Source organism: Aspergillus nomiae, assembly GCF_001204775.2.
Source record: "Aspergillus nomiae NRRL 13137 chromosome Unknown contig00534, whole genome shotgun sequence".
Taxonomy (NCBI): Eukaryota; Fungi; Ascomycota; class Eurotiomycetes; order Eurotiales; family Aspergillaceae; genus Aspergillus; species Aspergillus nomiae.
In genome coordinates, this window is record NW_015378589.1 from 1 (window position 1) to 11,023 (window position 11,023).

The window sequence follows — 11,023 nt, forward strand, 5'->3', positions numbered from 1 at the left end:
AGCCATTAGTATGCATGGCTTGACCATGTGTTGGTAGGGAACTTTTCCCGAATGGATGCGCGGATGTGCAGGGCTGCATCGCAAAATGGTTGGCGGGCTGACGGAATCCCAGGTTGTGAGGCTGTTGAAGCGGGCCCTCCGATGACCGAAAAGACCGAGAGGGGGGGGAATTGACAACCAAGGAAAAAGAGGAAGATCAGGCTGTGCTGAACCAACAGCCCCCCGGGTTTGACTTTGTCCACCATCATCGGCCATGTGGTTCCAGATATTGCATTAGCAGCATGTCGCTAAGGTTGAAGCTGCATTCTCCAAAGAAGGGGGCGGTTTACCAACTGTATTGATGAATGAGCCTTGCAATTCACCGACATGTTAGATTCTAAAAGGAACTTGATAATAAATAGCAACATCATGTAGAATGCAGATCTTCACAGATTCTTTTTTCCCAGCCCTTCTAACTCTTCTTTGGGTTGTACTCTGCTCTGTCTGGGGTGCGAAAAATAGACAATGCTGCAGTTCAATGACACGCTGAATTCCTCACCTTGCAGCAGGTATAGAAAAAAAGGGAAAAAGGAAAAGTAAAAAGCCTCGAAACAAGTGTAACCACGGACAGTTTTCCAAAGTCGTATATCCTTCCTAACCAAAATCTTTTACGAGCGAGCCAACAAAGATCAGTAAGGAAAGTGGAAGTTGCACAGTCATGCATTGCTAATGGGGGCCTTTCTTGGTGATTTACTTTCCTTCCATGCATGTTACCCGGGGCACTTTGGGGTCCAACATGGATGTTGTCCTTGTATGTACAGTATAACTGTATTATAACAATAGGTATTTTACAAATGACAAAAATTTTCCCTGGATTAGGGCAGCAAAGTGGCTTCCCAGTGGCTCTCTGTCCCCAAAGGAAAACGGGAAAGATGCTGTTTCCCAGGAAGGGGCTAGATTTGCACCTTCATTTAGTGACCATGTGTATGTAATATACCAGTAATGCCTGTATTGACCAAAAAAAAAAAGTATGGTTACACAATGAATCACTGAACTCGTTCTCATCCTCATTATCTCCCATGGTTACCTATTCTTAGACCGAGAGGTGCAGGTTGTACTAACTAAAAGATAATTTTAAGCGTCTTTATTTGATGTCAGTCATCCGATGACTTGCATGCGTTCCTATTCTGGCAGACTCGAATCTCCTGCGTCCATCTATCCTTCTCTTAGTTCGTCATCTGGACCCGATATTCAACTTTCAAATGGGGTTAAGTGCAGTACTTCATGGTTCCAATACTACAAATATATATGAAACAGATCTAAACCTTTTTCGGTATCGTGATAGAACCTCAATATGCTCCTACCCTATAGGACTGGTGTGTGCTCCGTACTTTGAGTTGGATAACAAATTCTCAAGATCGATATCGACCAACTTCAATTACGGGCATTGTGACTAGTTGCTTTGGCCGGAGTACCACCGTTCTAAATCCCTCCCAGGTCAAAGAAATTAGCCGCCGGCCCCCATCCCACTATTTTAGCTAGAATACAAGCGTTGCTCCGGACATGCTCTTTTATTAGGGTACCTTAACAAGAAAGAAGCATAGAAGGGGGAAGTAAAATACATGGAGAAGAGGGGGGAAGAAAAGAAAAGAAACCTAAAACTACTATAATTGTATTTTGACTGCACGCCATTTCTAACCAATGACAAATTTGTTGTCAATACGAGTTAGGATGTACCTTAGTACGACCCACTCATTTGCATGACAGGCTGCATATCCCTCCGGAGTTGGATAACTCTTGTGATGTTTTTAGGGTAGAATACCTTTTGACCAATCACACCCGGGTGCACCAGTTTCCAGAAAAGGCATTTAGGCAACTCCCCGTCCTCCGATTGACCTCCTACATGCTTCCTCGACAGCGCGAAACCAGAAGCGGGCAAATTCTGAGGAATGTTGAAGTGGATTGAACCAACATGGAAGAGTGCACGGCCTCGATTTCTGCCACGTTTGTACAGACCCCCTTGATCTTGGCAACACACTAAGGATAAAGATCTCACCTTACCTAGTGGATGGCGGCGTGGGTACTCTAATTGTATATCGCTCCTCTTATTCTAAAACGACACGACTCTTGATAAACATGAAGAACTGCGTAAGGCTATGTTAGAGCTATGGGTAACTGGCAATATGTAAGAATGCGGAATGTTGCTTTGCCTATGTCTTGGACACAATGAATAATGATATTACCAATCATTCTCCCTCCTTCCCTCTGTCTGTCTGTCTGTGTCTATTTCTTTTTTTCCTATTTTTTTTCTTTTTCTCTCTTATTTACTACATCTGTTGCTAGCAATGATCTCTACCTTGAATATAACCCGTGCGAGGCTCAACTGCAAGGCAGATTACCAAACATACCATCATATTTGGGGGCGATAAAGAGCTACTAGGCGAGTTGCATGAAACTAGTACTCTTGCTGTATTAGGTTTCTACTCGTTGATACGTTACTGGGATTGAAATCAACCCGACCGCCTCTTTCTTTCCGAGAGTAAGATGATTGGAAAGGAATTCGTTGCGTCAAGCAAGGTAGAGAATTCTTCCATGGGTGTGTGTGTGGGGATGCGTCAATATGATAATGTCTATTTTTGGGTTCACCCCAGTCTGAGGTATTTAGAGGGATAACAACTATGAGGCTCAACTTTTTCTTGTTTCTTGTTTCCTCTAAGAATCTATCCCTTCCAGAGTAATACGAGCTCATAGTCTGGGCCCCCCCTTGTGTAGGGCTGATGAAACGGTGTCTCATTGGCGAGGATAGGAAACCAGCTAAGTGTCTGTTTCAGGATGTATGCCTCGAGGTCACGCGCCAATCACATGGTTGGTCCCAGTTGGGTCGTCATGCAGAGTGATATCTTCTTGGTGGTGGTGGGGTCTGGGCCTGCATACAAGCATCCATTCATACTCACCCGCCTCATGACTCCTCGCCATCGTATGTAACCTCGTCTCTTATTCCCCCACTCTGGCTAGACCCGTGGCCCCCGACAAAGTAAAAAATAGAAAGAACAGAGTTGTATGTTATTGTGCATCGGGAGAACATCACAGTGCCGATCAATACTTATGAGTCAATTACTTTGACTAACCTCCTCCCGGCAATAGCCTGCATAACATATTTCCAAGGATCGGGATCTTAAGAGACAATATTCACGATGACGAATTGTTAAACCTTCCAGCAATGATGAAATACCCAGGCAGTGATGATACGTGTTGACACTTACCTTTATCTGCACATATGTGACACATATATCTGCACTAAAACTGGCAGTGATTATACATATTCAGGCGTTTAGTACCCCTCGGCAATTGCCTCGCATCAAATACTTGTTTTATATGATTTCTTTACCTTCAGTCGCTTTTTTCAATAGCCCGTCTAATTCTAGAATCTGCCCCCTGGTTGTTAGTTATATAGTATATACATTATTAATTTAACGCAGGGTCATCATCACCACTACTCCGCTTACAATGGCAGAATAAGCCTAAGGGTTATCCGAGCCACCCGAGAAGATTACGAACACCAATTGCTTACCCGGGCGTAGGTGACCGCACGTGGTGGCGGACTTGACATCTGACGGGCAAAGTTAAGTAGTATGAACGGTGGAAATCTCCACTGTATAGAGAGTAGTAGTTCCGCCCCCAAGTCTACGCAGGTATGGATCCTTCGGCGAAGTAATTTATGCATCATCTTCGATCGAGAGGAGCGTCTTACTTAGCTTGCCACCTCCGCTCGCATTTCGCTAATACATTCCCTTTTGATTCGTTGAAAGAGACATGGTTACCGGATAGATTGCTGTATCAATCTCAATTTATAGGGTCGGGCAAGTTATACGCCGAGATGCAATCGACGTCAATTGACTTCATTCGCTGAAGGTAGGGGTGGTGGAATCAGCACAGGATGGCATTCCTTGTACGATGTGTAAAAGAAAACAAAACAAAAAAAAGGCTGAAAAGGCGAGCGTTACAAACTCGGGATTCATTATTTTCAACTATTACTGAGTACTCTTGGAATGGCCCGAGTGTCGGAACTCCGTTTAATGTATAACATATATACCATGTGGTCCATTGAAGAGCTCTGCAATTGTAGAGGATCAATTGTCCCGGGGCGGAAAAGAAGGGTTAGACTGTTAGGTTTTTATCGAACTGGAAAGCAATCTAGAACTATTTCGTGTTAATGCTGTCCCAACCAAGTTGATGGCATAAGTAACAGGCGTCGCTGAAAGAATTCGTTTGGGTTTAATATGTCCATACCAGTCAAATTTCTAAGGGCATAGTTAAATATTATTTCAATATAGCTATGCCAGACTTCGTTCTAGTCGACTGTAGTATGCCTACTGGGATCTATGGCCATCTAGAGCTAGCAAATGGAATGTACCTTATCAAAGAATATATACACTCAGAACGATAATATTCGGTGTCAGACACGAGAAATCTTCAGCTCCACGGGTTTTGAGAAACACCGATTGCCGCTAATAACATGACACCTTTTCGTAAATTCCTCAGAGAATGACACCTGCATTAGTCTAACAGGCAAGTCCCATAGGAACGAAGGAAATAATATTATTCTGTTGGTGATCTAAAATAAACCCCGACATTCGGCGCCGCATATCTCCGTGCCTGTGGTCGACAGGTTTAGAAGATAATGAATGAATATTAGGCCTTGCGGGTTTCGTCGGCATCCCTCCCTACCAGTCCGCCTTGCCATCGGATTCCCTCTCCGCCAAATTGACTAAATATCCTGTGTTGCTGTGTTGCACCTCCCCCATCGTATCTGGAACCCGCTGTGTAGCACAGCCTTCGTGACGGCTTGACAACGCCATGGTGATCAGCCTGGTATGGAGTATTCAGATGCGTGTTGATCGACTTATCCGCCGTTGTTGTCCCGTGTCAGATGAATGGGGACGAATTACTGGAACTAATTGGGCGGGAGCGGATCTTGCCGCCGTTCTGGACGCCGTGTAGCGTGCATTGTGGATCTCCTCGTGGCTGCCTGGGGATTCTCCCCCTTCAGCTTGGGCCCCTTATGCATACCCGCTTTGGGCTTACAGCCACGCCTCGTTTTTGTTGGGGGCCGCGACGGATATTGTGCCTCAGGCACGAACTGGAGCCACGCTCATCCATACTCCGGACCAGTAATTTGACAATTTGCCTCCCTTAGGCTAGACTCAAGGGTCACGGATAACGGAAATTAATGAGGTTCAAATCTTTCAACGCTGATAGAAACCGGCCTATACTATCGTCAATCATTGACATTGGGTGTATATCGCTCAGGTCAATTGGTCAAGTATACTACTGTACAGTACATCCCTATTCCACTGGATTTGTCGTTCCAACATGGGAATACTATCTGTTACTATATTTATATCATTGACCGTTGGGATCGTCGTATTACTTCCCTGTAGAGATACGCCTTAGGTTGACAAGGTCCGTGACATGGCTCTTCAGGCGCCCTGTTCATGGGGCTCCAAAAAGGCTGACCGAAAAAGTACCTTGTAGTATGGCAGGGCACTGATCAACGATCTAACTTCTTATAGGCTAAGTCGTCATTCGCGATACTATGACGGCTGAGTCTTCGAGTTGTTGGTTCAAGCGCAAGGTGGTAGCTGCACAGTTGATCATTTCCCTTTGAGGACATCTGCAGACGCCATTCACGGGTTGCTAGAGTTTTCGTGGAGGCAGATTCAGCAGGTGTCGACTTCCCAAGATACTCACCAGTTACTGCAACCAGACACACAAGGTAGCTTTTACCTATTGAGCGGTGGGTACTCCTTCTGGATAGAAGAGAGCAAATTTTGCAAAACCGAGATAGCTAGACTTTCTGCATATTCGTTTTAAGCTATGTTATAATGCAAGATAGCGCTTATGCTAGTTGAAAAATGGCCAAACCAAACTATAGCAGTGATATAACCCAAGACTGCGATTCGTTTCTCTTATCCATACCCATAAAGAATCATGTAAAACACTCTAAACGACTTGTAGCCCATTTTGCGCGACAGAGGCTTCATTTACAGGACGTAGCTGGTAAAGTCAGTATAAGATCATAGAGAATGTATCCGACAGCAGACTTACCTCCACTTATGGTCTTCATCACCATACTGGATTCCCTCAATCCAGTTTTTCATCTGGGAAGCAATCTCGCCAGCTTCCTCATCTTCCTTCAAGCCGCAATCGACCATCTTGCCTTTGTAGCTGATGCTTCGTACAGGGCTTACGATGGCTGCGGTGCCAGATCCAAACACCTCAATCAGCCTACCCTCGTCTGCTGCCTCAGCAACTTCAGACATTCTAATCTTGCGCTCGGACACAGTCCAGCCCTTTGGTGCTAGTCTTTCCCGGGCAAGTCCCAAAACAGAGTCACGGGTCACGCCTTCAAGAATGGTCCCATCTAAAGGAGCAGTGACTAGTTCCTTCTGCCCTGTTTCCTTGTTCTTCAACGCAATAAAGAGGTTCATAGTTCCGACCTCAGTCACGTATTCTTCCTCACCGAAAAGCCACAAGTTCTGCTGGAAGCCTCGGGAGGCTGCGCTCAGTTGAGGAACAATGCACGGAGCGTAGTTAGCACCCAGCTTCTTATCTCCAACACCACCGGGCCAGGCTCGAACAGCATAGTCAGTGGCCTCTAGAGAGATGGCTTTGAAACCAGTGGGGTAATAAGGCCCAACAGGGCTTGCGATGACGAATAAAAGGGCAGAACCTGGTGGTCCAACCCCAAGGGTACTTTGCGTGCCAATCATTGTGGGCCGCAGGTAGAGTGAGTAACCCCGAGCACTATTGCCATTAGTTGAAATACGTGGTGAGTCAGCGATGACCATACCTAGGGATGAATCTGCTGTCCAGCTTCACGAGCTCCCCAACCAATTGAGTCAGAGCCTCACCATCAACGGTAGGGAGAGCGATTCGCGATGAAGACTTGTTTAAGCGCTCCATGTTCTTGTCTGGACGGAACAGCCGAATTTGGCCATTGTTGTCTTTATAGGCCTTCATGCCTTCGAAGCATTCAAAAGCATAGTGAAACACACAAGCCGAGGGATCCAAGCTTAGGTTTTGGTAGGGGACAATACGAGGGGCATCCCAGCCATTGGATGCTGACCATTCAATAGCAAGCATATGATCTAAGAGATATTCACGTTACTATAGGCACAAAATGTGGCTAATTCCTTGGATTGCGCATACCAGTAAAGGTTTTGCCAAAAACGAGATCCTTAGCAGGTGTCAATTCTTTAGGGGTGCTCGTTTTGGTAACCGTAAGCTTTGAAGGATCAATGCCAGCTAGCCGGGAAGCAACAGCTGGAGTACTGCTGAAATGCCTCTGCCATAATCGAATTGCGCTGAAGCTCTGCTTCGGAGGGATGGCCAGGCTCTGTAGCGCCTTGGGGCGAGCGAATTGACGCAGCGAGTTCATGCCTGCGCGCCGCAAACTGAGAACCGCGGTACTCACGGGGATGGTTTCGCAGAGTGTCTATCGACCGTGTCACTACTAAGGAGAAATTGATGTTGGTGAAAGATAGGAGTATGGGCAGGAAAGCGAGTTTAAATGGCGGAAGGGGCTACCTTTAACAGATGAATGAGTCGTATCCCACGGACCCTAGGTCCAACTCCGGAAGTTCCAGCGATAACCGAACTGATACGGAAGCCAAACAAACGCGCCCCACACGATCTCGAATGGCAAAACCGTCATACAAATCCAGTGATGGAAATGTAAAGTGCAATTGTTAATTGTTGGCTGCCGTCAAAGTAACTTTCACAGAAGTTGACCGCGAGATTGTTTATATTGTTGATTAACAGGCCAAAGCGATTGGCAGACAATCCATGGCTGACGTCCGAGGTCGGAGTTAAAATTCGCAGATAGCCGGCAATAGCCTTTACAGTACCATTTGTGAGCTGTGAGCCACGTGATATCAGCATGAGCTGTGAACCGTTCCACAATCATTCATTGGTTACAGCGTCATTTATCACGTGATTATATCCGTCCTGATGGCAGCAGATCAGGTATGCATACTTAGGCCGAAGGTTTCGAGATGGATAATTAAGCATAACGTGTAGGGCTGAGGTGCACCAAACACGCGTTTCCCGTTTGATTTTGGCTATTTATCAGCGTCCTTCTCTTTCTGTGCAATGGTTACTCAAAGTGCACAGTCAATATCTGATTAATACACGGGAGGGCATCTTGCGTGAACCACAACTTGCGAGGCATTCTTACCACTCCATCGCCACATCGAATCAAGAAAACAATCGCTCTTGGCTACTCCGCCCAGAATACTGCTTGGTTCTATGCTTTTAAGCTGTCGGCGGGAGAACCATGTTTTCATCAGCTCTGAAATCGTTTAGTTCCAATATATCAGCCAATTATCAAATTTCTCCGCAACCCGCAGTGATCTCTGGTCCTTGGAAAGTTCATGATGGAAAGAAAAAGTCCACCGGCACCTCGGCCTCCATTTTCATCTTTGACAAGAAGTCACTCGAGTCACGCCCGAGCGGTCTAGGTGGTCGTTCCTCCTCTTCGGCAAAGAAATTGCACGAGGATGTCGTTGAACGACTTAAACGGGAAGCTGGTAGCCTGACACGGCTCAGACATCCCTCTGTGCTCCAGGTTCTAGAGCCCGTGGAGGAAACCCGTGGTGGTGGTCTCATGTTTGTGACTGAACAAATAACCACCTCTCTTGCTAGACTCCTGCAAGAGAAAGATGCGCAAGAAAGCAATTCGAGGTTGGGCTCGAGGCCTAGCCGTTACATGGTAGAAGAACCTGACGGAACCCGAAGGCGACGAGATTTGGAGATTGATGAGCTAGAAATTCAAAAGGGACTTTTGCAAGTTGCCAAGGGCCTCGAGTTCCTTCACGAATCTGCGGGTCTTGTACACGGCAATCTTAACCCCGAGGCCATCTTTATCAATGCCAAATCCGACTGGAAGATATCAGGCCTTGGGTTTGCCGGCCCACCCAACTCCACAGACTCTCGGTCCTCTCTTCCACCTTTAGCTTTGTCAGAAGTCCTTTACCAGGACCCTCGCCTCCCTCCCTCCGTCCAACTGAATCTGGACTATACGTCACCCGACTTTGCATTGGACTCCAATGTAACTACTTCTGCGGACCTGTTCTCCCTTGGGATTATCATCGTAGCTCTATATAATTCCCCGCACGTCTCTCCGCTCCAGGCTCATTCGAATCTCAACTCATACAGAAAATTACTCAGCTCTCCCTCTACGACGCCATCACAAGGCAATAATTTTCTTTGCTCGGGCACCATTCCGAAGGAACTCATTACACACGTACTACCCCGGTTAATAACTAGACGACCAGCGCAGCGTTTGAATGCCCGTGAATTCCAGCAATCACAATATTTCGATAACATTTTAGTATCAACGATCCGTTTCTTGGAGTCCTTGCCAGCTAAGAATCAGAATGAGAAATCGCAATTCATGCGCGGGCTGCAGCGGGTTATCTCAGAATTTCCAGTGTCCGTGTTGGAAAGAAAAGTGCTGGGTATATTGTTGGACGAGCTGAAAGACCGTGAACTCCTACCCCTCATCTTGCAGAATATCTTTGCGATCCTCCAGCGCATTCCCAATGCACGTCGTACACTCCCAGAGAAGGTAATTCCTCGAATCAAAGAGCTGTTTCCGACGGACAAAGCTGCTGTTCATGAACGTGATTCTAAGAAAGATGCGGGCCTCATGGTTGTTCTTGAACACATGAAAACCGTGGCAGACAACTGCTCTGGAAAGGAGCTAAAAGAGGATATCTTGCCACTAATCCGGCTAGGTCTAGACTCACCTACTCATTCCTTGGTAGATGGGGCTATTAAATGCTTGCCTGTCATCCTTCCAATACTTGATTTTAGCACCGTCAAGAACGACGTCTTCCCTCCAATCGCTTCTACATTTAGTCGAACAAACAGCCTTGCTATTAAAGTACGATGCCTGGAAGCATTCACTGCGCTGTGTGGTGGCTCTCTAAATGAAGGAGGGCCGGTCGAAGATGACTTGTCTGGATTGGTCCAGAAAGGCAACTCACAGCCGATCAGGTCATCTATTTTGGACAAGTATACGATCCAGGAAAAACTCGTCCCATCACTTAAAGCGATCAAAACGAAGGAGCCGGCTGTCATGATGGCGGCCTTGCATGTGTTTCAACAGATCGGCACGATTGCTGATACCGAATTCCTTGCTCTGGAGGTCCTGCCAATCCTGTGGAACTTCAGCCTAGGACCACTTCTCAATTTGCATCAATTTGGTGAATTTATGAACCTTATTAAAAGCATATCTTTGAAGATCGAGCGTGAACAAAGGAAGAAACTACAGGAGCTCTCTTCGGGAACAGACTCAAGTGGGTTCCAAAACGGCGCGGGAAGTTCCTCGAAGATACCCAATAGCTTAACACAATCTAATGTGGACTCTACGAGAGATAACTTTGAGCGCCTTGTTCTTGGGCGGGGTCCCGATGCTTCAAGCTCCAAGGATACTGATCCCTGGAGCAGTATGCTCTCGGAGGAGGCGTCTGCTCAAAAGCAATCACCCGCAGCATTCTCGTGGTCAACAAATGTGGCTGCATCGGCTGGCAGAGGCAATGCCCCGTCGGGTGCTTCAAGCCTCAGTATGCGCTCCATTACACCTGATTATAACTTACACTCGTTTCCCTCGCTGGAGCCTACCGCTAGGCAACGATCCTCTCCACGCCCGCCTTCCCCACCTTGCAAGCAACATCACCTGATACTTGGAATGCGCCAAGCTATCCGAATAGCCAGAATCCTGTGTCTGGTCCATCCTTAGGGGCGGTAGCTAACATGAAGGCTTCTGGTGCCTCCATGTCTGGACCAAGCGTACAACCAACCCCTAATTACGCTGCGTTTTCTATCCCTCCACCTCCGTCTTCTCATATTGCGTTGGGGACTTTCCCAAACTCTGGCAGTCTGGCAGCTGCAAACAAATCCCCCTTGGGGATAAATACTCCCCAGAATGCATTCTCGAATAACAGTGTGTCACAACTACAAGGCAATGCAAAGCAGG

The 11,023-nt window shown here is 46.7% G+C and overlaps 2 protein-coding genes across 2 annotated transcripts; one reads left to right on the top strand and one right to left on the bottom strand.

The window, feature by feature from the left end:
- Positions 1 to 5,808: 5,808 nt before the first annotated feature.
- On the bottom strand, positions 5,809 to 7,923 carry ANOM_011036 (branched-chain amino acid aminotransferase, cytosolic; the record flags this gene model as incomplete). Its single annotated transcript, XM_015556292.1, has 5 exons — positions 5,809 to 6,036; positions 6,088 to 6,786; positions 6,833 to 7,130; positions 7,192 to 7,477; positions 7,699 to 7,923. The coding sequence occupies 5 exons, from the start codon at positions 7,921 to 7,923 to the stop codon at positions 6,024 to 6,026; spliced, it is 1,521 nt and encodes a 506-aa protein (XP_015401744.1). The 3' UTR covers positions 5,809 to 6,023.
- A 394-nt stretch (positions 7,924 to 8,317) lies between these two features.
- On the top strand, positions 8,318 to 10,786 carry ANOM_011037 (putative protein kinase Scy1; the record flags this gene model as incomplete). Its single annotated transcript, XM_015556293.1, has 1 exon — positions 8,318 to 10,786. The coding sequence occupies one exon, from the start codon at positions 8,318 to 8,320 to the stop codon at positions 10,784 to 10,786; it is 2,469 nt and encodes an 822-aa protein (XP_015401745.1).
- Between the last annotated feature and the right edge of the window lie 237 nt (positions 10,787 to 11,023).